Source organism: Nyctibius grandis, chromosome 23, assembly GCF_013368605.1.
Source record: "Nyctibius grandis isolate bNycGra1 chromosome 23, bNycGra1.pri, whole genome shotgun sequence".
NCBI classification, from domain to species: domain Eukaryota; kingdom Metazoa; phylum Chordata; class Aves; order Nyctibiiformes; family Nyctibiidae; genus Nyctibius; species Nyctibius grandis.
In genome coordinates, this window is record NC_090680.1 from 1,815,276 (window position 1) to 1,841,749 (window position 26,474).

Sequence of the window (26,474 nt, forward strand, 5' to 3'; positions counted from 1 at the left end):
TCTGGTTTCAGTTTATTTCCAGAATTTTACTGTACAAAATATGCAAAGTGTAAAACGGTTTTATGTTTCGGTTTAAAAACAACACAACCCCATCCAGCTATAACTTAAGAGAACCCAGCTTGGAACAGAACAATTCACTAGGCTAGACCCACAGTGCATTAATGTCACAGACACCAGGAATTTGCTTACTTAAGTTCATGATTAGAAAAGAACAGAAAAGACCATGTACCATTGCAGTTAAAGTCACATGTGCAAAGAGGAGGGTGGGGGGGGGGAAAGAAATGCTGGTTAGTGTCTATTAATTAGAAAACCTTGGCAAAACCCATCTTACTATACACAGTTTGTGTAGAAAAAGAGTATTACACAGTGATCAGAAGAGGGCAAGGGAAGGGCGTTCGCTCCCACCCCCTTCCCCAAGACGCGATAACTCTGAATCAAAGAAACAGGCACAGAAGAGTGTAAGATTCCTTCACAGTTACGTCTGTGCAGGTAGCGAGCCACCGCATCCCCCCGTGCACGCAGGAGATGCCCCCAAGCTTTGTTAGCGCTGGTGAGAGGTGCCCAGAGCAGCCGGAGGGGAGGATTCCCACTCTCGGTGGAGAGCACGCCCGTGGCAGGGCCGGCTGCCTGCAGGGTTTAGGGATGTTACAGGGATAACAACGCAGTCTCAGAGGGATGCAGAGGGGAGGGTAACACCAGTGGTACCACTGGTGCTGCGGGGACCAGGCTCAGGAGTATCCCAAAGCGATCCGCACCAGCCACGGAGCAGCTGTTGGAAACTTTTGGTCATCATCTATCAGAGGCCTGAACGCAGGAGGATGCATATTCCTGTAGGGGACTTCACGGCCCAAAGCCATCTCTTTTAGGAGAACAGAAATTTGGGGGTTTTAAATTTAAAAAAACAAACAAACAAACAAACAAAACAACAGCTCAATCCCAAGAGCACTTCCTTCTTAACAGGGTTTTAACACTGAACCACCACGCCTGGCTTGAGGCTTTAGAAATTTATAATGCACACGTCTATAAGGGAGAACGCACACAGACACACAAGCTGCATGAGAAAACAGACATCTGCACACACACCTCGTGAACAGCTCTCACAGAAGGGCAGCACTGAGCGCAGCCGACGAGCGGAGTCCGGGACCAGACCACAGCATTTTTGCCAAAGACTGTGAGACTTTTGTTTTACCCTCAAAAAGGGCAGATTTACAAGTTTTGGTGAGCAAGATGGAATTGGCTTGAATAGGTTTCCACATCTAGCAAGGTATAGATCTCAAACAAGACTTTTAAAAGCTACTTAGAGGGCCAGTTACAGAAACTGCTTCCCCGCAGCTTCTGGCGTACTTGCAACAGCCGATTCCCAAGGCTTTGCGTGGGGATCCCCATCCCAAAGGAAAAGGTTAAGAGGCTCCACAAGGGTTGGTATTTGTTCAGATCTCCCCCAAACTTGTACCTTATCATGAGCTGCCCCCAAGCTCCAGCACCTCCCATCCCAGCAGATACTTGTTCTGCCTCACCAGGGAACTTTGGGGAAAAAACAGGGAGGGGAGGATGGGAGCTGGAGTGACTGAAGTTGCTGGCAGGAAAATTTTTAGAGGCAGAAGTCAGAGCAATAGCTGGCAGAGACTGAAATCAGATCTGCCTTTCTCTCCAATATCCCCCTTCAGGGGGGATTGCTCTTGAAGGCACCCAGGACAACCCCCGAAGCAGGAGCTGACCTTGCTCTGTGAGCAAGCTGCATCACACCACCTTTTCCTGCATGGTGCATCCCCCCCCAGCTACCCTGCTGCCTACAGGGGCGTGGGGGTGGCAATGTCTCCCCTCCACAGTGTGAAAACTGGTAGTCACAAGCAGCCCCCCCACCTCCCCAGGCTGACCTCAGGGGCTCGGCCAGGGACTGGTACGCTATGGAGGGGAGTGCTAAAATGTTTACACTTCTAAGAGCGCTGCCTGCTCTGCTCCTGTAAGCAGGAAAGGAGTCTGAGACCTGAGGCAGCCTCACAGAGCCTACACAAGGATGGCCGCAGCCACATGGCAATGAGAGGCTAACAGATGTGCTAACAATCTTTGCCCAAGCATAGTTACAGGACTGGCAAGGTATTAAGGGTCTAATGTCTTCGCCATCACTCCTAGAAGCTGCAATAAATCTGAATCTTTCACTCTTTAGCCGTGAAAGAGAAAGCCAGCCTTCGTGGAAACCCACAGCCTTTTCCATCTGCTCCAGAAGAGCTGAAAGTCTTAGCTGCATCTGGTTTTAGAAGATCTCAGCATGGCTTTGGATTTCGGCTGTAACAAATCTGAGAGCAAAAAGCCAAAGCCTTTAAAGTATCCAAGCAGCATACTTGAGAGTCACAGGAAAAACACCAACATGGAAGAGAGGAGTGGGGCAACACCACTGCTGGCTCGGCAACACGGCACCCCATCACATAGTTCAGCCTTTAGTGAAGGATGTCCAGCGCAAGCCTCTCCTCTGAGGGGGACACTGTCCACTTCACCACAAACAGGGTTGTCTTATAAACCACTTGAACTCTAAACAAAACCAATTCCCAGCCAGGTACAAGCATCCAGGCTGGGAGATAGTAAGGAGAATATGCACAAGGAGATAGTGCAGGATAGGAGAGGCATTCAGAGGAAAACAGCCTGTGCTTGGCTGGCAAATCCTACAAGCCTTGTTTATGCTCAGCTCTTGGCAAGCTCTGCAGAAGTAAGGACTGCAGGATTTTGGATCAGAGCTTCATTCCCTGTGACTCTCTTCTTACTCATTAGCTGGCTATAAACAGAGTTAAACAAACCAGTCTGCTCTCATCGCTCATAAAGAGTCTGAATTCCTATAGACGCCACAGATCCATCTGTGGATCTCAAAGCACTTGATGACGAGTTCAGCCTCACAACACCCCAGTGAGGTAGGTACGACAGTGGTCCCCTGATTTTGCATGGAGAGGGGAAACAAGAGAGACTCTGAAAAATAAAATGTCATTTAAAAAAAAAAATCAACAGGGAATACCCAGGAGTCCTGATTCCCCTTATAGTCTGTCCTCACCCCTAAGCAAGTTGCATCTCTAAAGAGACCATTTGAGAGGCCAAGTCCTCTCCTTCAGATTTCATGAGGCGAACCATTCACGCTGCTGACACAGAGAAGAGCATTTAATGTTGGCCCCTGTTGACAGTGTCCTTTTCGGTGGCAGGCAGAAAGGGCAGCGCTGAAACCACAGCACACAGATGAGGAAGCAGACCTAGAGTGAGCACACGCTGCTTCCGTCTGGTTCTCCATGTGTTCAAGGATTTAACGCAATTAAGACATGAGTTTCCTGAGCAGATACTGTCAGACAACCCCCCTTCGTGGGGGAGGGAAAAGGAAAGGGGAAGAAAATCCTGGGAAAGTAAGAAAGTCTTGCAGAGGTGGCTGAGACAAGGTGCTCACACACGTGGCACACCCAAGCCCCCAACAAGGTGGTTCTTGTTCTGGCTTCACAGGAACAAGCCAATTCAGCCACAGGCAGTAGCCTCCACACAGGCCTAAGTGCTCCACAGTCTCCCAGGCTACCCCCAGTCTCTCCCACCTTGCTGGTTATGCACATCATAAAAGCCAGATACACGCGTCTTTAGGAGAGACAAGTGTGAGATGCTATATGCTCCCCTTCCTTTTTTTTTAAGGAAGGAATAAAATAACCTATTTTTTTAAAAATAAAATAGTGCAAAGGCCACAGTCAATAAAGGAGTCCCTGTACAGACTACCAGAAAGCCTGACCTAGAAAGAAACCCAAACACTAAGTCTACAGAAGGGAAACCTCTACCTACTTCCCATCCTTCAAGGGAAACGGGCCTGATCCTGTCACATACTGCACCATCTAGTTTCTTCACAACCACATCTGGCAAGCTACATGGAGAAGACAGGATCCAGGTGACTACCATGCACTTGTAAGAATGGTCCAGGAGACTACAGGTGGCACTTGGAGGAGGAATCACCACTTTGGACCGCTGCTAACCAGGGTGCTACCTTGACCCCAAGAGGACTACCCGCAGGTACTGTTGGACATGCAGCTCCATTGCTGCTGAATCTGTAAGAAGCTGGACCCCCCTGCCCTGTCCCCAGCACCCCTACTTAAGGCCAGCACTGGCCAGCCCACACCAGCCATGCCACGCAGGAATAGCAGAGCCCCACTCTTAGCTGGGCCACCTCATGCTGGTGGGAGCATGGAGGCAGCCCCATGAGCTGGAGGAAGAGCCCAGGGAAGGCCAAGTGGGACAGGAGGGGCTCTCACAGCCCCCCTTGGAAGACGATGCACCCTGGCAATGAAAGGCACTGGCTTATGTACCTTGCTGAACAGGAGCCCTCTACGTTAAGACATCCCTATGGAGGGTGGGTCAGATCCTGCCTGATAGAGATGTTTGCATGGCAAAAGACTGGGCAGAATGAATTGAACGTTTTGATTCACACAAGAATCTACCGCCACAGAGCTGGGGGGGGGGGTCTTGGAGGGACCAGGTCACTGCCAGCCTCAGAGCTGGCTCTAGAGTCACATGATGCCCTATGCTGGCAATCAGACTTCAGACACCGCTTCAGGCTCATCATTAAAAGCAAACCTTTCAAAACTCCACAAATCTCAGACGAGAAAAGTCACACGTGAAAGCTGCACTGATGGGCAAAGGTGGCCTTGCAAACCGAACTGCGAGAGCCACTCATCTCTGACAGGAGCAGACCCTGGCACCGAGCAGAAACTCCCGCAGTACAGAAAGGTCAAGAAAGGCAAGCAGATTTTTCAACATTCAGACATAGTTTGGTATTTCTTAGCTATAGCTGAAGGCGTACGGTGGGGAAGGACACCCTGCAGTGCCTCCAGAGCACAGCAGTTCTCCAAAGCAAGCACACATGGCAGAGGTCAGCCCTTCCCTGGCGAGGAGGGAAGTGTTTTGCCCCCGTCTTTCCTCCAGATGCACTTGAAGCCAGCTGGAGAGGGAGGGGCACATTCTTGCCTGCACTCCCCCTTCCCCTCAAAGAGGCTGTCAGACATAGGGAGGGTCTGTGATTTATCTGAGGAGGAGCCAGCTACTTGCCTACCCTGTCCCAGTGCAAATACGCAGCCCTTGCAGGTACAAAAGGAAGCGGCAGTGGTGACCCTGAGGGGACTGTGGCTGGAGAAACACATTTGGAAAGCCAGACAGAAGGGGACAAACATGGAGCCTTGGGAGCGCCCGACAAAGGTGTGGGCAAGCAGGAGAGAGGGAAGCAGGTGAGAGATAACAGGGAGCTGTGTCACGCAGAACAGTTTCACTAACAAGCACTGGTGGAAAAAAAAAATTAAAAAAACAAATTGAAGAGCTGCAAGATGGGCTGATCCAGTTCAAGACAAGCAACTTCAGAGACACAGAGAGCAAAACCATCCCACTATGCTCCTACAAGTCCAGCACTGACAGAAGAGGGCATGTGGAGAGGAGGGAAAGAATAGAAGTCTTCAGTCTCCAGGTGAGGTGGCTCACAGCAGCAGCCCTCTCACACCTACCCTTTGATGCTCTCTCCTCGCCGAGTGAGCAGGCACTGCCATGCCCTCGTGCAAGCAGGTTTCTACAGCAGTGGGGTGGACAACACGCTCTCAGGAACAGCTACAGGTAGCAAGAGCAGAAACACAAGGGCGCAGGCGCGCGCACGGCGTAAGGCAGCGCTCCAACACAAATACCAACATCGCAATCGTGCGGAGAAAGAGGGCACGTCAGATCTACAGTGTGCCTGGGAAGGGAGGGGAAAAGAAAAAAAATCTGTTCTGTCTCCAAGGCTGAGCTAACCGAGCCAAGTCACCCTGTCGCCTCTTAAGATAGTTCTTTCTAGATAAGATATCCCAACTCCCCCCTCCCCTTTCCAAATAAAGTGCAGATGGTCAAATATTACTGGTCCATCATCTGCCAGTTTCAGTCAGCATTGGGGAAATTAAACCCAAAAGCACAATATTTAAAAAAAAAAAAATCCCCCAACAACCCACCCTCAAAATCCCTTAGACTGAAGTCTCAGACTGTAAGCGGAGGACAAATTTATGAGATTTAGGGTCTATGAACTCTTCTGAGAGTTTGATGAAGGGGATTTTCTTCACATTAACAACAAGGCTGAAGTCCAAGCACTTGAGGACAAAAACAATGCCGTCTTGTAACCCGCTTGTAACTGCTTCCTCGCTGACAAGCGTCCACTGCTTGGAGAACCAGCGATCCCTGTCGTACTGGAGGGTTGGGCCCGGGGTGAGGTAACGCTCCAGGAATGCCTGCCAAGTGAGGGACACACGTTAGCACCAGCCCCACAGCTTGCTCTGCATTGACGCTCTCTTCCCATCCCCAGATACAGCTCCGCGAGCACGGGCTTGCCGCGCTGCAAATTGTTTCAGCTTCTGGGCTTCAGGAGGCATCCTCTCCCCAGTCCCTCCCAGCTTTTCAGACCCCAGGAGCAGACACAACCACCAGGAGATCCTCTTTCAGTCCATCCCAGCAAGCTTGCAAAGTTATAGCCACAACTTCTGCTGTCAGCACGGCCGTCCTGCAGCAGTTCAGTAGAGTAGAGGTCTTTTCTCCCCTACCAGCCCCATAACCCATCCCAAAACTGCAGTCCCAGACAGGCAGATGGGATAGCTGACCCTCCCTTCTTCATGGAAGAAGAGGGTTTCCATGTTTGCAGCCTGACAGAGGCTGCAAAACTGGGAGCTGAACAGGGAACGCTGTTTGATGTCGCTTGTGTTTTAAAGTCTCCTTTGCAATCTTAATGGCAGCAGAACTCCCCCTTGCATACCTGGGCGAGGTCCCAGGCAGATCCCAGGGAGAGGGTGCTGAGCCCCATCTCTTGACAGCATTTCTGCAAATGCCCAGGAGTAAATTCTCGCATTTCTAACCCTTCTCTAGGATTGTGGGGTGTTTTTAGAGGGGAAGGTGGAGAGGGAGATCGTGTGACCTGTTCCCCTCATCATTCAGTCCCTCCCTGTGTCTGTACGTCAACAGTCACAGTCAGGGCGTGAAGCAGCAAATTGATATTTGACCAAGCAGCCTATGGATTAGAAACACTGTCAGACAGACAGGGATTTAGGTGATAATTAGAAGCAGTCCAAAATGCAGCACTGCAGAGGGGACAAAAAAACCCCCAATGATCCTTTGCAGGTTACCACCTGCATCATGCTGCTACCATAAGCCAGCTGGGAGAATTCCCTGGGACTCAAGGCCACCATCTCGGGTGCTTCTTTGGTACTCCCTTTGCTGAACTAGATATGCAAACAATTATCTCACAGGCACTTTCAGGTAAAAAAAAGACAGAAGATACTGTAGAGGAAACATTACTCCCCTTTTAAGACCTGATGCAATCTGCAATGCACTGATCATCTCACAGACAGCGACTATGAAAAGCTCCACTCACCTTCCCTGACAATTTTCTGTCCTGTGTGCATACACAGACGTGCCATCCCTTTCTCCCTCCTTCCTGCACCAACGACAGAGAGAGCATTACCTTTGGTGTCATGTTGTTGGTGATGCAGAAGGACAAGTGTTGCAAGATACTCTCCATGCTGTGGTACTGTTGCTGGCGGGTGGTGCGAAGGTACTTCTGCAGAGCTCTTGCCATGGAGGGAAAGATTGCCTGGGCTGCTTCTCGGGGGTCCATCATCTCTCCTGGAGCTTTCTGCTGTTCCTCTGCCTGGAGGCGTTTGATGTGAGTGAAAGCCTCCTCTACTGCAACCACAAGCCTGCAGAAGGAAAATCAGGACAGCAAGAGTCACAAGAGAGGTAGGATGGGTCTGTGGTTAAGGCAGAGCCTGGGAGTCAGGATTTACAAGCTCCTATTCCCATCTCTACCACTGACTCACTGCCTGTCATCAGACAATTTACATAAAATCTTCCCTACTGACAGTCTGAGGGGTAGACAGCAGCTTTTCTTTTCCTTGCCCAAGCCATCCAGCAACTGAGGGTCATAAACCAGGATTAAGATTTTAAAAGCCTGAGTGTCGTACTTGGTTCTGCCAACACAGCATAAACATCAGCTATGTGACTCCAACAAGGCACAGCTGCCCATGCATTTAATGCATGTCTTTGAAAGCAATGGTTCCAGCATACAGTACCGCAGCGTGAAGCACAAGGACGAGCAAGGAGTCAGGAAGAGGCTGGCTATAAGCTAGCATGACCCAGGATGACACTGCTCCGTGACTCTGTGCTCACAAACTGCAGTCTGCTCCGATTTACACCAATGGGGTGCAGACCTTGTGCTGCTGGATGATTGCTCTGCACCCCTCCACTGAACAGCGACAGGGCTCCCGTCTTCACTCCTAACACCACAGCTAGAAACGTCCTCTGCAAACCATTCCTGTGTTGGCACAGGTGAGCAAACACCAAGACCACACCATAAAAAGGCAAACAGACGCCAAACAACACTTGCAAGTTAGCCCAGCACTAAGAAGTGAGGGGCTACGCTGCAGTTAGTGAGGAAAAAGCAACGATAATGGAAGAGTCATCCAACAAAACTCTTTTGCCCCTCCAGGCAGGACTTGTTTCACACTAGATTTCCACTCAAGTCACCACCTGCTGTTCACACTGCCCTCAATACCCAAAGCGCCTTAAAACGAGGGGAAGCTGCCTCACGACAAGCAGAGGTCTAGCACACCGCATTGGGCCTATATATGAGGAACAGCATGAGAAGCCCTGACCCCTGCCTGTTTTGTTTAGCATGACTTGGGGGAGGTGGGGGTAGAAACCAGTTTCTAATCTCCTCGTGTCTTTTTGTTGCAGCTCTGACCTTTCTCCTTTGAAACATCTGGCCTGGTCTTCTAGTGACTGATGGTTTTCCTCTGACTAAGCAGCTGTTGTAACCAAACTCAGCAAGCAAGGGAGATGTGCCCGAGTTAGGATGCTACACTGAATGGAAAGGAAGGTTTAAGTTCCTATTGCTCCGAGGCTGGAAGAGAGCCCAAAAGACAGCGGCTATGCAGCACAGGTCAGACCGAAGCAGGCTACGGGGGGACACTGTGCCAGCACTTTCCCAATTAAATATAAACTGCCAAAAGAAAACACAAGCCAAGCCAGCTCCTTCCAGTTATGGCACATTTCTTCCAAACACAGCTCAGTTCAGGGGTGCCTGTCTGAAAGCAACTTGCCTCAAACTGTTAGGTATGTTAACTACAAACTGTAATTAGGCTCCAGAGCAAACAGAGGCGCTATCTCAGATTATCTCAACAAAGCATCAACTCTGCAGCCTAAGTGTGACTGGCAGAAAACATATCTATGTTCCAAAATAAACTGCAACCAGTTCTGGTCACGTCTTTCCTCCCCAACTCATCAAAAATGGCAAACTGCCCCTTTTAGCAGTCTGCAAGCACAAATATTCTCCTCACTCACGAACAGGCAACACCAAGTGCTCCACCGAACCTGTCCCTGGATTACTTGAGCTGAGATGACAAGCCTGGGCACGGGGGAAATAATGGGATTTCCTACAGCAAGTAACTACAGATTTGTCAGGCTCTGCACTGTTCCCTAATCCATGACATTGCATTAGCTTATCTGGCACAATAAACGTGAGCTCTGCTTTATGCATGTTCTTCAGATAATTCCAGTTCCAAGCTGCCACTGTCTCTTGTGCATCTGGGTTTCATACGCTGCTTCGCTGTGACAGATTTACAGCCAACCCCCAGCCCCTAATCGCAGGTACCCCCCTCGTTGGGCTTGGCAAGCCCCACGTGACTGAGCCTCGCAGCACGGAGGAGCGGCGCCCGGCCAGAGACAGCTTTACCTGGCACGGCGTTTTTTCACCCTGCGCTCGTGGTCAGCCTCCTCGTAGTAGAGCTCGTTGTGACTGGAGTCCCTGCGACGGGCCGCGGCGGCAATCATGGCACGGGACTGCCCCGAAGCGTTGTTACCTGGGCCTTCAGGAGGCGAGGACGAGCAAAAAGGAGACAAGAAAGGTGGTGTTACTGCACAGGACAGTGGCTGGGACAGACCAGCACCCCACAGCACCTGTCACAAGTGCTCTGTGGCTCCTGCCTTCCCAGCCAAGGCCATAAACCCTTCCCCAGTTCTCAGGAGCTCTGACAGAAACCCTGCTAGACAGCACAGGCTTGCAGAAGGGGCTTTGGCTTGTGGACGAGGGAAGTTAGTTGGGATGAAGGATCTCACGCAACGGACACAAAGGCAGAGGTGAGGTGCACATGCCAAGGATGCAACTTACCACCCATTATATATGTTTTCAGTTTGAAGGCAAGGGCAGCTGGAACACACCACGTTTCAGCAACAAGACAGTGTGAGAGCACAAGAAGTAAGGAGTTGGAAAGAGGAGAAAGACAAACACAAGAACATCATGAGACAGAGAGATGAATGAATGAAAGCCAAACTCCAGAGTGTTACACACAGGGAGGAAAAACAGGATGCAGAGGCAGCAGGGTCACCTCTAGACAAAGCATAGGGTTTTCCAGAAGGGCAGATGCTGTCAGGGCAGCAGTCCTGCAACAGGGTAGGCTGTGGTCTATGCACATAGTAGCTCCTCAAGGCTGCCAGAGCAGCACCTGCCATTAGTACTTCTTTTGCTGTTAACAGATCCTACACAGCAACAGGAACAGGGAAGCTGCAATCTGCTCTGTAACACCCAGTCAAGTGACAGAGCTGTCTACAAGACCTTAACTAGTGACCTTAAAATGCAGTAGTAGGTTCTGCAGCTCCCCCATGAAGCTCACAGCTCTGGTTGTTTTGGACAGAGAGGGTAAAAATGCTGCCCCTGAAGAGCCTACCAACCTTTCTATCTAGATGGAGGATAGAGGTGGGTCTACCCAGAGGGGAAAAGGAGAAGTCTAGGACTGCATCCAAACCACCAAGAGCTGCTTTTCTAACTGCTCTGAAAGCCCACACTCTCAACTGGCAGCGGTTAAGGCCAATCAATTGCACAGACATGCTTAAAATTGTTCTGCTCATGCAAGGGCAACTTTTAAATTTTTTCCTAAAAAGCACAAACCAGATTCCAAGACAGGAGCCTGAAGCTCAGCAATGGGAAGGATGAGCATTCATACAGGCAGCTTCTTAAAAGTCTAAACACTTCAGACTTTGTTTGAAATGGAGGATATGACTCAAGGGAGACACTAGCTCTCAAATTTGGGTTAGAACTGTAAATTGCCTCGTTGACTATGCCTGGCAATGAAAATCCTGGTTTTGAAGGTGAGCCTCGTCACTCTGTATAAGAGAGATTACAGCAAGATGTTTTTCCTTCCTGGCTGATTCAGTATCAAATACAAAAGCTGCCAACAAATTAGGCTGCCTTAATAGCATTACTGTCTTTTCACATGGAGGGTGTAAGAGGCTGTCAGGATGCCAAGGTAAGCTGCAGCCAGAACTACACTCTGCTTTGTAAAATGGATGGGAATCTTCTCAAGGACATGCCTCTAAGCCTGAGATTTCCACGTCCGCAAAGGCAGCGGCGTTGCACAAGGAGCAGCCCAGGGAACCGGTACTGCCCTGGAAGGGAAGGCACGAGTTTTCAGCCCCTGGCAGGCTCATGAGCTTGACACTTGGAAAGGCCTGCCAGCCACATCTGGAGCTCGCTTCTGGTCCGTTCTCTTCCAACAAACTTTTGTGAGCTAGCAGCTCCTAAGCTACTAACGCTACTAGACCGGTAGTTTTTCCTCTGAGCTTGGGAGTCCCAACATCCCAGCTGGTGCTGCAGGAACAGACCCTACCACCTCCTGAAGAGATGCTGTAGCACAGGAGAAGACAAGCCAGCTAGTAACCAGAACAGCACATCCTGCAGCCAGCCTGGTGTGGTGGTCAGTTTGAATGGTGTGCGCACACCCATGGGATCAGGAAGCCCCCACTTTCCACACACCAGGCCTCACTGAGAGCGAGCAGCTGGAAGGAAAGATTTCGCCTCTAGAAAAGCACAGAGCAAGTCTGTCTTCTTCCCCTCTCCAACTCAACTCGTTCACTCCCCACCTGAGAGCTGCTTCACCCCAGAGAGCAGGGAACAGACCATGAGCAAGCCTGGCCCTCTCCCTCCCACCTGCTTCCCTTCACCCTTCCTCTGTCAGGATGGGGACATCTCACTGTGAGGATCTAAACCTCCAATTAATTTTACGGACTCAGGAGTGCTGCATCAAGTTTGGGGGTACATTTAGAATAAGGTCTTTGAAACTTCTGAAGTCACCAAAAATAAAAAATAAAACAACAAAAAAAAATCCAAACCACCAAACCATAAGGCACCGAAGCTTTGTCGAAGGCAAAATAATCACGTCTCATGTTTTCCCATGTGACTAATATTCTTCATATTTTGGTCTCCACACCCTACATGCAGAGCCACCTTGCCCAGCTAAGTCCCTTCAGTCCTTTCTCCCTTACAGCTCTCAAAGCCTTTCAATACTAACCCAGTCAGGGGCAGGATGTGCCTTACAACATCTTGTCACAGGACTTCATCTGTCCTTCACCACAAAAGCTTCCCTACACAACTTCAGCTCCTCCATCAAAGGAATGCACGCTCGTAGAAAGGCTGTGATGGCTGGGCACACCCTGCTTATCAAGCCTAGCTTTCACTGATAGGATTTAAGAGTGTCAAATGATTAAGTCCAGTTTTCACTGCTTTGAGCAGGGAATCCACCCAGCCATCCTCCCACAGGCCTCTTTAAAGCCCAAAAGTTTGAAGCAAGTCTGTAGAATAGCAAAGGTCAAGAGGGACAGTTATCTGTCTCTGAATTTCCAGAACTGCTTAGCATCACGATGACTTGGGAGCACGGCCACGCATAAGCCAGGCACAGCTAGTTTACTGCCAAGACTGCTGCTTCTTCCCACATTGGTACCAACCTCCTTCACTTTCCTGAAGGCTGCCTGTGGAAGCGGCCTGGTAAACAACTAAGGAACTCATTTAGGTTAAAAGTTGTGTTTATTGTACTAGCACAACCAAGGAGACGACCCAAGGGTGACAAAAAGCAGAGGCTGCCTAAAACAAGCAGCGGTGCCTAAAAGCGTTTGTCAAGCCACGTAATAATTATGCCTGACCCAAAACTTGGCTGTTTCACCTGGCACAGACAGAAGCCTTATTGTGGGCTAAACGCATCTGTAAAGTCATCTGGAATCAGCAAACTCAGCACTGTTAGGAAGATTTCCAGCAAGAGACAAGGATTTGGCAAAGCTAAAAGGTGAGAATGTGTGCATAACAAAGCACAAAGCCAACCCAGCCCTTCCCCATCCCACCCAGTCTCAGAGACTACATTTCACCTCACCTACCATCAACATTGTAGACCTTCAGGCCAGCCATGTGCTTGGCTGCACGGGATTTGGAGGCTGTTAACAAGGCTGGGTTGTAGACTGTGAAATCTTTGTAGTAGTTTTCCAGAACCACCAGTGCAGCTCGCTGGATGCTAGGGAAAAAAGAAAACAAACACAAGATAAAACCCCCCAAAATGCAACAAGTTCTTTTGGTTCCTTAAAATAAAAAAAAAGGAAAAAGAAAAAAAGAAGAACAAATAGCCACATTATTGGAACAGGGCTGTCAGGCCCACAGAATTGTGCAATATGAAGAATATTAATTACTCTCTCTAGGACCTGAAATTTCATTTGAGATGCAAGATAAATGTCTCTGCCCTCACCTCAATAGAAGGATGACAGGAAATCCCTAACCAAGGGCAGCACATAAACTGAAGCACCAGGCTGCCTGCTGCCTGGGAAAATGCAGAACGAGAGCTCAGCCTGCCTCAGGAGCAGGGCAGCTGCGATGCAGGGACCTCGCCCAGGCTGAAGATCAGAGCACCACGCTGGCTTTGCTGTGGCTGGCCAGCCTAGATGGAGGGACCAGCTCGGAATGGATGCTTTTCCCTTTGAGTCATTTTCAGCCACACCTCGTAGCTCCTCAGATCTCCTCCATCCAAGCAGCACTGACAAGAGTCCAATCTCTTCAGCTTTCACAGCAAGATAAGATCGCTGCCTGAGGAGTATGGCTGCCAGAGAAGGGATTACCTCAGTATTGCTCGTTAAATCCCAGGTAAGGGACAGAATAAGGAGCAGTGACACTCCCTCCCTCCCTTTGAAGGGATGCCTCTACGTAAAATGATGACACACAGGAGCAAAACAGCACACGCTCCAGCAGCAGGAAAGGCTCAGCCCAGAGGTATCTTCCTCTGCAATCATTTTGACAACAGAGAGGGAGAGATGTTTGTAGGCACTGCTACGAGCAAATAGGATGAGAATTCAAAACAAGCCAGAGCTATGGTGTTTCAAACAAGCCAACACACAGAGGCAGGATCTAGGACATGGCTCACCCCACACTGCCCTGGCTCCACGCCGCAGCGTGGCGTCCGGCTGGCAGCAGCATTCTCAGCAAATCACCAAGATCACCTATCTGGTCAGCTGGAGTTTGCCAAGAACCCACACTTCATTTCATTTTGAACCCACAAAAATTATAAGGGAACTGCCAACACATTTGTTGCGAGTTAATTGTAAAGTTCACACTTACCAGCAAAGCCTCTCCTAAGGAAAACAACCAGGTGTTCTCACACGTTACAACATAGGAAGAAAACATTACAAGGATGGTAACGTGGGAAAATAAGACATGAACAAATTAAGACCTAAATTCAATTCTCAGCACTACCACCAAGTCAACACGCACTCCCAGAGAGGCAATTTAAATTTTCCTGTGCCTTGTGCTAATATTAAACTTTCGCATCACACCCCAGTAATTTAAACACACACACACATCCCCTCTGCCATCCTCATCCTCCAGCTGCCCCTCTCCCACTGATCTGTGAATTGAGCGTAGATGCCAGCCCATTCATGAGATTCTGAGAAAGAAGAACAAACCCAGACTTGTCCACTGTGCACCTTCATCAGTCAGTATTATGGTACAGCACCAATATTTCCTTAGCTGGGTACCTTTAAGATGATGAATTTACCTTTTGAAGCAAATTCCATCTTTAGGACTGTTCGGTGGGGTCTTTTGCATCCAGCTAGAGTACCTCAAAGAAGCTTTACTTTTCAGGTGACAGTTCTTCATATTTCCTCATATCAGGTTTGTTAAAAGCAACTCCATTTAAGCACTCAGCTACTGATATGGAATAAAAAGCCACTATTTAACCAAGGAAATAATCTCCCTTTAATGAAGTAGTACAGACTGACCTATTGCCACACACATGTATGTGCTGGCACAGAACAAGCTGTTTTCTCCCTGCCAAACTTCTCACTTCTACTGTGAATTTGATCCAGCCTAAACCCAAAATTTCATAAAATAAGTCATGTGGCAGTAGCACATATTCCCACTTCTGACTGCATTCAAACATGATCGAGTTTTTCCATGTCCGCTTCCCGGGAAGGTAAAAGTCCGTAGAGTTTCATCACAAAATGCAACACTTGGAAAACTAGGATCAACTAAAAACAAGAAGATAAAAATGAACAGAGTCATACTCCGCTAATACACTGTGCTTATTTCAGGCAGCATTTGGACTTCCATCCCAGCAGTGGTTAATGCTTGGGAGGTGGCTCCATTGACCAACTAGCTCTATTAGGACAAAGCACAACGCATCACAGGACAGAATAATTTATTTTAATACATACACATTTTCCCTGGACCCTACAGAGAACGTTATCTTCAGGATGCCAGCTCTCTCCACCCACTACCCCTTTCCTCCCCTCACTAAATAACCTACCCCACCGATTCATTGGCACACGCACCCAAAATCCAAATACAGTAAAGCTTTTACGTTGCAATAAGCAGCCATCATTGCCCTGAAAATCAAAGCCCAGCTATTTTTTGCTGATGCAAATCCAGTACAGGCTCAGTCCTGCATATGAGAGATCCCAATTGCACCGAGGGTCTGCTCTCCAGGGAGAGAACTGTAATTAAACATCAGTTTCCTAAATTTCTGCCAATTCACTTCTGTCTCCCAGGTAGTCCATCCTAAGCATGGCAGGTTAGGAAGACAGCTGGAATCACAGAATCACAGAATGGCAAGGGTTGGAAGGGACCTCTGGAGATCATCTAGTCCAACCCCCTGCCAAAACAAGTTCACCTACAGCACGTTGCACAGGGTCGTGTCCAGATGCATTTTGAATATCTCCAGAGGAGACTCCACAACCTCCCTGGGCAGCCTGTTCCAGTGCTCTGTCACCCTCAAAGTAAAGAAATTTTTCCTCATATTCAGATGGAACTTCCCATGTTTCAGTTTGTGCCCGTTGCCCCTTGTCCTGTCACTGGGCACCACTGAGAAGAGTCTGGCCCCCTCCTCTTGACACCCACCCCTAAGGTATTTGTAAGTATTGATAAGATCCCCTCAGTCTTCTCTTCTCCAGGCTAAACAGACCCAGCTCCCTCAGCCTTTCCTCATAAGAGAGATGCTCCAGTCCTCTGATCATCTTTGTAGCCCTTTTCTGGACTCTCTCCAGTAGTTCCTTGTCTTTCTTGAACTGCGGGGCCCAGAACTGGACGCGGTACTCCAGGTGTGGCCTCACTAAGTCAGTGTAGAAGGGGAGGATAACTTCGCTTGACCTGCTGGCCACAGTCTTCCTAATGCCCCCCAGGATACCATTGGCCTTCCTGGCCACAAGGGCACATTGCTGGCTCATGGTGAACTTGTTGTCCACCAGAACTCCCAGGTCCTTCTCCGCAGAGCTGCTCTCCAGTAGATCAGTCCCCAACCTGTACTGGTGCATGGTGTTAATTCATCAAGTGCAGGACCCTACACTTGCCTTTGTTGAACTTCATTAGGTTCCTCTCTGCCCAACTCTCTAGCCTGAATGCAACTCTTCAAATTTTCTTTTAAGGAAAAAAAAAAAAAAAGAAAAGAAAAAGAATTAAAGAGAAGATGTTGCAGACAAGAAAATAAGAAGGGTCACAATAATTAGCAAGAGCGAGAAGGCTGAATCAGAGCCTTCTGGGCTGCGTTGCTCAACCTCTGCACCCACATCAAGGGGAAGCACCACCCTCCTGCCCAGCGCAGGACAGCCAGCCCTGCCCCATGTGGGAGCTGCAGAGCAACAAGAGCCCCCCCAAACAAGCACAGCCATCACAAGCCCAGCAGAAAGGGACCCAACACAGTTGTGTAACACCATGTGCAAGGAGGAGGGTAACTGCAAGCAGATAAGCACCCAGAGCAGCCCTGAGGAGTGAGTAGGTGCAAAGCAAAACTTTAAGGAAGCCTGCCATCTCCCAACAGAAATGCAGTTTTTTGGGACTTTCTACTGCAGGGCAGACCCTCAGCTGCCTTGTGAGCAAGGTGAAGTGGCTGCAACAAGCCTCCTCTCCACCCACACGCCAGCTCTGATGGGAATGGAAACTGGCAGTCTTCCCAGAGCCCATGCTCAGAGGCTGTTTCCTTGCAGAAGTGTCTCAGGAGTTCAGCACCATGTCGGTCACTGCATTCGTTCACCCCACACTTCAGCACACTGAGGCTTTCCTTGCCTTTACGATTTTAAAAGAATGGGGAGAGGCAGGAAGAAAATGAACAGAAAGTTTCAATACTTAATTGCCTGTTTAGAAAGGGTCAGAGTGAGGATCCTCCTCACACCCTACAAAGCAGATCTGGCAGCCCAACACATTTCAGGCATTGTAACAAGCTACGATAACACAGAAAAGCCTTACCAGGACACAAAATGCATTTTCATGCAACAGTTCAGGCTCAGAAAACCTAGGACATGACAGAATAAAAACCAAACCGCTTGCACAGGCCAGTGACCTACTGGAAACCCAGTTCTCCTTGTAGGCAATATCTGTCAGGCTCTATATGGTCGTTGCTTTCCATTTTGTGTGGTTGGAGGGTTGCTTTGTTTGTTTGTTTTTTTAATTATTATTATTACTACCCTGAAGAAGGCCATGTCGCAGCATGCTGCCAACGAGAAAAGCAAACAAGCAGATCCAACAGAAGCACAGGGTACCTCAGCAGCATTTGGCAGCAGAGAAATGCAGTCCTTTACAAACAGTAATGAATTAACTTTTACAGGTCATCCAAGGAAGTGGAGGAGGGGACTATGTGACACCAAGGCAGCAACTATCACCAATTTTTTTATCTCAAAAGATAAGTCACGAACGGTTTTGCCTGAATACTTGCTGCTACATGGGATTTTGATATTTGAGGTCTTGCCATACTCTGCAGCTCAGAGGCCACTTTGGCTTTGTATTTGCCTTCTGTGACAGAGCTACACCAATACTGAAATGGGCTTTTTTAGAGGATTTCCAGGAAAACAAGCCAGCGCTACACTGAAGCAAAGCACAAGGAAAGCAGCCTGTTTATATAATCAAAATACTGGCTTTGGGCCCTGCCGGTTTCTAGAAAAATGTTTTTGAGTCTTCTTAAGTGGTGGGAAACGGTTAGTGAAAAAGAAAATAAGGAAAAAAAAAATATTGAAGCCACACCCCTACACTCCAAGCTGCCAGTGGACACACTAGGGTCAAACCTAGCAGGCCTGGTCGCTGCTGTGCTAATTGAGGGCTGAGGGCAGAGGGTTATTTAATCAAATCGCCCCCAACACTGACTCCTCTCTTCCAAATGACATTTTTTTGTAACATTCTCCAAAACAGACACAGCATCAAAACAAGCCAAGGTCTCTGGGCACACGAAACACATGCCACAGCCAGTTGGGAAGCTCTGGCACCTCAAAGAGAAGCTGAGCAAGGCCTGCACAAAGCAACCCTCCACGCAGAGCCGGCTTTGCCTTACTGGCTGTCTCCAGCCTACAACTGCATGAAGCTTATCTACTGCAAGAGGTGCTGAGGTCTCCTGGAGTGCTGAGCTACTCATCCACAGCATTTCTTACTCCCTAGCAGCACTGTAAGCTCACATCCAATAGGCTCAGAAAACTTCTGTGCCTTCCCAGAGGCACCCTACAATCACATCTCCCTCCCAGAAAACCCCTTTCCTTCACAGATTCTTGAGCTGGGGCTCAAGCTCCTGGTCCTTCACCACACTTGACTGCTTTTCCAAAGCAAAGTCACCAGGACCGAAGCCTTGGAACTAAAACTGGAAATAGACAATCAAAATGAAAATGCTTCCCACACCGATATCCCTGCTGAAAACGGTTACAGAAGGTATTTCCACCATCCTCTATGCAGACTTGCTACCCCACTCTGCCTGCCATAGCTGGGGCGAGGCCAGCGCAGGCTGCCCAGACAGATGCTCCCCAGGCTGCACTGCCATGCCAGGGGCATCTCCTGCGAGCTGGCAGAGGGCAAGGGATGTGGTACTCGCTGTCCTTCCCAAGCAGCACCTTGAAGCAAGGCTCCCGAGATGTCTGAGGTGGTGCAGAAGCGCTTCGCAGTGCCGGCAGTAACACCAGTGCCTTCGTTAGTTTTGTCCTCTCCAGAGCTGGAGTCAGATCTCAGCAGAGATGCCAAGACAAGGAACTCCTTCTGCAGCTGTGGCCAAACAAGCAGAGCAGAAAAATGCCTTTTGATCATCATAACTACAACAGCATTTCAGTCTGGTAGAGTCAAGAGAACAAGACCACAGCCCCTAGGAACAGGAAAACCACATTTTCTTGTCAGACAACCACAACTAAAGTCTCCACTCGGCTAAGGGAAGCAAGCGAAATCCTCGCCCTTCCTGGAACCGGCACCGGGCGACCGAGACGCAGCGAGTTTGTTTTAGATACCAAACTTCTGGCATTTGGTCAGGCAGGGAAGAGAATTTGCAAGGTCAAGCCTTTATCGGGGAAGGGAAGGAAACCTCAGCATAGTAACAGGTTGTCACTGTGATGGCAGCACAGCTGCTGACCCCAAGGAAGCAAACATCCATCAACATCCATCCATTAATGGTGCAATTTACATGGAGCCCGAACACACAGGGTTTGTCCCACAGTTTTGCAGCAACCAGTCCCCACCTGCTCTCTCCCCTCACAACCTTTTTTTTAAAAAAAAGAGAAAAAAAACAACAGGAATTTAAGTGTGTGTCCCTATCCCCCAACACTGGACACCTGAACAACTGTCACATGAGCGTTTTAAGTTTAAGGAGAGCACCAGCCTGGTTTCTAGCCACATCTCTTCCCTTTTCTGCCCTGCATGGTCCAAGACACAGTGCTCTCCAACGTACACACTCTATGCCAAGTCTCATGTTTCATGAGACAAAAACCAGAATCAACACACCAGCAGAGCAGTACAGTAGTTCGCTGCTGCTGCAGAAGGGATTTCAACGTACAGATTTTCTGAATAAAAAGGGGAGAATAGGATTCATTTTCAGGTTGAGGGGTTTTTTTATTTGTTTTACTCAATAGCAGCCTAGCCGAAACCCTCTAGTATGCATGAAAAAGGGAAGGACCTCTGCAAGTCTACTACTAACATTGCTACTATATTGTAAGCTTTTTATTTGGAGAGGAAGCTGTGAGTATGGAAACGGGAGCTTTTAAAATAGAAGATTTTACAGAGGATATGACCAAATTTTGGGGAAAAAAAATCCACTCCTTTATGTCATATGACCCAAACAAGCTACTTGTTTAAGCCTCCCTGAAGAATCCAATAAAGGTATTCCCAGGCCAGTACTAAGATGCTGCTGCTACAGAAGTACAGAGTGCTAAGTTTTAGCAAGAAGCTATAAAACCCCAGTAAACCCACAGGCATGCTCCCATTGCAGTTCTCCTCCTGAGAAACTTTCCAGCCTGATACTTCAAGAAGTTAACTGGTCTTCAGGGTACCAGCACATAGGCTGAATGTTTTTCCCAGTCACCTTTATTGGTAGAGCTTCAAATTTTGATGAATGCTTTCCTAACAGCCGCACTGCCCTCGCTTCCACTTCCAAGAGCTGAAGGTGGCAGCCAGTATAATTAGCTAGGACAAAAACCCAAGACACTAGTGGTAACATATAGCGAGGAGGAAGAGGAGAGGGCAATCCTCTCACTTGAAGAGTTGTCCAAAATGTCCAATAATACGATTTACCAGGAAAAGACTCACTGTGTTGAGGTCAGATACTGTGACAGCACGACACTTCTCTTCCTCAGTAAACACAGTGAACATCTCATTTCATGGCATACAGTGCCAAGGGAGGCAAAGATCATAGGGACACTTGTTACCCCCGATATCATATTCAACAGATAAAAAATAAAATAAGAAATAAGCTGCAAAAGCCTAACGTGAGTTTTAGAAACAATGGAGGTCCTGGAGCACCAGGAGAGCTTCCTATGGGAGGCAGGAGACTTTTCACAAGAAAGGAAAGACTTAAGCCCTTGCTGAGCCTAAGCTTCTTCCCAGGTTCACTGCGTGCAATTCTAGGATGCCTTATTGCAAGGGGTCAGCCTAGGTAACCAGAAAGGCTGTGTTCCAGCCCCCTCACAGAACAGCAAAGGGGAGTTAGTCAGCATGTGGCGAAGGTACATCGCACCGATTACCTCAGCCCATCCACTGGGACGGGTACGTGAGCGTACAACAAGAGCGGCTTCAGGGGCTGCATCTGAAAGAGCAGCTTGTAAAAGCCTGAGAATGTGGTGCGACAAACCTCTCCCCAAGAAGGCTGAGGGAGCCAGCTGCCAGGACAGCAGGCTCCAAAGCAAACCACTCGCATCCTCCTACGCCAAGACCGCCTCTCCAAGACGAACAGTGTGTGTGTGTGGTTGTTTTCAAGTGCTCACCATGCAGATACCTAGCAGAACCACTGAATCCAAACGGTATAGCTCACAGATTAGCCAGTGGACAACAGCAGCTTTCAGGCACTAACAGCTTGGGCTGGATTTCAACCAGTTCCTCAGACACCAATAACCACACGCAGATGCCCCAACAGCTCTCAAACTGGAGACATACACTTCCCTTTGATCATATATAACACATTCAAACAGGCTACCTTCTCATCGAGCAGAGAGTGAGCCCTTGCTACCAGCACCTCATTGCCCCAGGGTCTGCCGCAACGCAGAGAAAAAAGATGTGAACAAAGGAGCTGCCCATGCCCAGCCATGTGTCCGCCATGTCCCACACACCCACAGTGAACCGAACCAACGCCTGGCCAGACATCCACACCACAAGCTCAACCCAGCACCCTCAGGAACCAGTAGTACTTGAATGGGACTGGTAAGCAGCAGTGCTAGAGCTCAGAAATGGGCTTTCCAAGCGTGCTTGACACAGACTCATGACCGATTTGAGAGTGTCAGGGACACTGTTGAAGTCGATCTTACTGTTAACATCTCCATCGCTGAGCAGACTACTGAGGCCAACGAGCCCTGCACGACTCAAGATAATAGAGTCTTGTCTCATCGCTGGTGATCTGACTCTACACCAGGCCCACAACAATAAGCTGTCATGGGGTACACCGTGTCCAGCTCTGCGCCTTAAGGGATGTGGCCTGGGACATGAGACCTGTCCCTCATGTTTGGGCCACAGCTGGTCCCCTGTAGGCCTGCTGGGTAGGGGAGGAGAAGGACGGACTCAATGCTCTCCTTTCCCCGAGCTCGGCAGAGGAGCACACCTTTGCAGACAGGGCCACGCACCACCAGGGACTACTCCTGCTCTGCAGGCAGACTGCAGCAGTGCACAAGCTGTCTCCTCGTGCAGGCAGCAGCGGGACCACTTTCAATGAAACCATCAATGCCATGAGAGGATGCTCTCCTGCCTCTTTACCTCTGCCCCGTCACAACTTTCTTCCACCATCACAAGCCTTTGTAACCCCTGTGCACCAGAAGGGTGGTTAAAAAGACTGCAGAAATTGAGCTGAGCTAAATAATCCAGGAAGAAAGATACACACACAAAAAATAAAGCTACATAAATACCAGAGATATAAATTACCTGTTCCACCATTCAGATCCCTGTGCAGTCAGACAAGATTTTTTTGGGAGGGGTAAGGAAGGATCAGACAGTTGACAGGATATTTTTTTGCAGCAGTATTAGTTTAAGAAGTGATGTGAAACTATGATCAAACGTTTATGTAATTGAGGGGTGTACCGAGTATTTATGAGGGAGGCTTACCCTCTTTCAAAAGCTTGAGGTTATATTTAGGATTTAAGGAGTTTCAAACAAGTTGGGGGGACGGGACGACACCAAGGTGTGCTTTACCTTCTGAACACAGGAGCTGGGAGCAAGACCAAGAGCTTACTCTGCATGCAAGAGTGAAACAGGCACTTAGTGCAGACATGTAAGGGATGAAATACCAGAGTCCCCCAAGCCCTGGGCTCCAGGGCATCCATCAGCCTCCAACTCGAGCTTGTGCCCTGCTCAAGCGCATCGGAACCTTGCAGCAGCCGGCAATACATAGTACCCTGGATTACCACTTCCAGCCCCTGGGAGTAGCATAATCGTGACAGCAATGCCTTTCCCCTTCCCAACATACATGTACGCTATGCCTCTGATTAGTCTGAGCCTCAAAAGAAAAAAAAATATGCAGGAACTGGCAGGTATGGCAAGAAGTTTATAAGAGTCTACATTTTCAAAAGATAATTTGAAGCCTGACCATACATCAAATAAGGCCAGAGTCTTTAGACAAGAAATTCTTCAAGTTACATTAGTAGTCATGAAGTAACTAAGGGTGGGGTGGGGGTTTTTAAGTGAAGGCTAAGAAATGCAACCTGAATTCCAATGAAAGAACAGAAAGAAAGCGTTCAAAGCTTCTACTGGCAGCACAACTTCAGTGCTGTAATAGGACTTTACATTTAGATGCTGCTGCCTTGAAACAGCAGTATTCAGCTCTTGTTCCAACGGCAGCATCGCAGGGTGCTCTCCTTAGGAGAGAGGATCACCTCCTACTTGACCCCCAGCAGGGAACAGGATTAACACAGCCAGACTTTAAATGAAGTTTGCCATTTCAGTCAATTCAACAGCTTCAACTTCTTCTAGGATTTCTCTCACAATGCCTCAGAGCATTATTTCCCTGCAAGCCTACATGGACAGGCTTGAAGAGGCAGCATCGATGCTACCTGCTAGCAGAGCCTTGCACACAGAGGAATTTCAGCTCTCCAACGACAGCCCAGCCCTCCCTGCACAGCATCCCTCCACCACAGGGCATCCCCCACCCAGCTCCACCTCGGCAGGCTTTGCACAAGCAAGAGTCGTCTCATTTTAAAGCCAGCACCCAGCAACTCTACAAACAACACTGAGGCCGTAGGGACATGGTCTGCAGTTCTGAGATGAGCATAAAAATCCAGCCCCAACAAGGAGGCAGATGACCCTTCGTCAGGACTTCGGGAGCGCAAGCCAGAGTCGCCAGCCCCCAAACCGCTGCTAAGGTCCTCACTGCTGTCAGCTGGGGGACAGCTCTTCCCAAACTGTCAGCTGAGGTCCCCACTTGACCTAAATTGCACACGGGGAATCTAAGCACAGAGGTTCATTTAAGGGGAGCGAGTGCTGGAGGGGGAATCAAGTTATAAGTGAAAATATTGCCCTCAGTTTTGTGGCCAAAAAAAAAAAATTCTTTTACTACCACCCAGCTCCCTATTAACTCTTCTTTATTCCTTCAGGGTAGGGTCAGGAATTAGCTTCCAGTTTTCTTGGACATATTACTTGTTTGTGCTGTACGAGAACTGTAAATTCACAATTTCTTGCATTTTTAACAAAAAGTGAGCCTCCTCCTTTCCCTCAAGGGGCACACAGCTCACTCCTTTGCAGAATATTTGTATTTCATCATTCACCACAAGAAATGCATGTCAAAGGTTGAGGGGGTGGATTTTTTTTTTTGCACCATTTTAAGATGAAAGTATCTTCACGGCCACAAAATTTGTTCAGCAGCTTAAGGAGACCATCTGTCTCCGTGGGTGGTACACACAGGCGATTTGGAGGGCATCGACAGCAAGGAAAAAAAAATTACACAACAAACCCCTTAAGTACAGGGTAGGCTGGCATGCATGCTGCTCTTGTACTTCTGGGCAGTGTTGGTTTTGAAAGACAAACCAACAAGAAGGGGAATTGCTGCAGATGAAACCAATGGCATTTCCTCCACACCATCTTTCAGAAGGACAAAGCTCCCCATCAGGGAGCAAGTAGCCAGGGGGATTAATAATTGACAGCGGGCCCTTCACTTCCAAGTAGGTTTGTAAACTTTTAAAGTATTAAGTATTTCAAAAATGTGAGACCGCTCCAGGGTATAATAATCACCCTACACCACTCACCATTGCTGCCTGGTGCATTTGCAGGAGGACAATACGACTGGTACCTGGGCTGTGGGCTAGTACGCTCAACTCCACACTCCTTCTGGTGAAAAGGAGAGGTGGTATGTGCACAAGAGGCAGTGGGGGTGATCAAAGATCAAGAAAAGCACATGGAGAAAGGCAAGAGGCTAGGAAAATATGCTCCTTTCAGAAAAGCAGAGCCCTCCCAGGCTTTACCACATCAGAAACTCCCAGATGAGTTGTGCATGCAGCCAGATACTGATAGTCCACCCTAGACTTTCCCCTCACCTCTAATGAGGAGTACCTGGCACTCCTAGAGTCTGCTGTTCACTACTGTCACAAACAAACTTCCTCTTAATGAGGTGTTGCTCTGACCCAAGATGTCCTATCTGACAACACACCCCATGCACCATCAGACAGATCCTCGTAAAACAGAACAAGGCACCGCTCCCATAACTCATCTGGAGCATCAAAGGAGGCTGCTCCCTGCTCAGCAGGCAACAGCACACATTTTTTTTCAGCAGCTACTGGAAAATTCCCTTCTGCAATTCCACAGGTACCCTCATGGCAAAAGCAATCAGGCAAACGGCTCTCTGTGGCACCACCCTCCTGGAGGCAAGGCAGCAGACACAGGCGGGAGGGGGAAAGGTATGGCCTGTGACTAAGAATGACTAAGAATCAGTTTGAAGTCTTTTCTCATTAAGTCATTATTAGTTCAGCCCCAAGTCAGAGCTTCCTTCCCTACTCTGTGGCATGGGGTGTTTGAAGGGTGTTAACGCTCGACTGCCCATGCCACACAACTGTGAACCGAGCTCTGTAAGCTCAGGAATGGGAGCATGGAGAAGCAGCCCAGCTGTGGAGATGATGAGCTGCAAAAAGGTGGTTGTAAACACCCTGTTATGTGAAGTGCTGCTGGAAAGACATTGCCTTGGAGGTCACAAGTCTGACACCTCTCAGTTAGTGTTAAAGAAGCTGCTCGGGAGCAGACAGCTCAGCTTCTTCAGGAGCTTCACACTTTGCCAACACAATTAACACCCCTTTAGCCAGCTATCCCAGAATTTCTTGGCAGGAGAGACTATTTAATGCTGGTGCTCATCAGGTTTGGTGATGCGTGAGGGGAAGGACAGTCACACAAATGCTCATCAGGGCGCGTTGTACAGATTTCAGGACAGAGAAAATGTATTCAGGAATGAGGCTAATTTCACACAGGCTCTGGCAACAGAGCTGCTCTGCAAAGGCACTGGTCTGTGGAACATGCTGTTCTAGGCAGCTCCTGTCATCAAGGCAGCAGGACAGTTAACAAGATGTTTTGCTACAGAACAAGATAAAACCTCATCAGCTCAATCTCCTTCATCACAGTGTTTATCACTATTGAAGATGGTGAGGGCTGAAGAAACCCCAAGGAGAAAGGAGGGTCGGTGTAATTCCTCTAGGCCCTGGGAACAAGGACCAAGCAAACTGCACGCAGGGTAGAAGGAAGAGCACACAAGCCCAGAGTG

General features: G+C 48.7%; 1 protein-coding gene across 2 annotated transcripts in view; it reads right to left on the minus strand.

Annotated features, from left to right (window-relative positions):
* VANGL1 (VANGL planar cell polarity protein 1) overlaps positions 1-26,474 on the minus strand; it is a 46,360-nt gene continuing 19,886 nt past the window's right edge. The window contains exons 5-8 of one of the 2 annotated variants that reach the window (XM_068417431.1): positions 13,207-13,340; positions 9,740-9,872; positions 7,472-7,706; positions 1-6,248 (exon numbers count right to left, since the gene is read on the minus strand). In XM_068417431.1, coding sequence (XP_068273532.1) covers positions 5,988-6,248; positions 7,472-7,706; positions 9,740-9,872; positions 13,207-13,340 — 763 coding nt within the window. In that variant the 3' untranslated portion in view covers positions 1-5,987. Of the gene's footprint in view, positions 6,249-7,381; positions 7,707-9,739; positions 9,873-13,206; positions 13,341-26,474 lie in introns of both variants that reach the window. The other variant, XM_068417430.1, reaches the window with a different exon arrangement.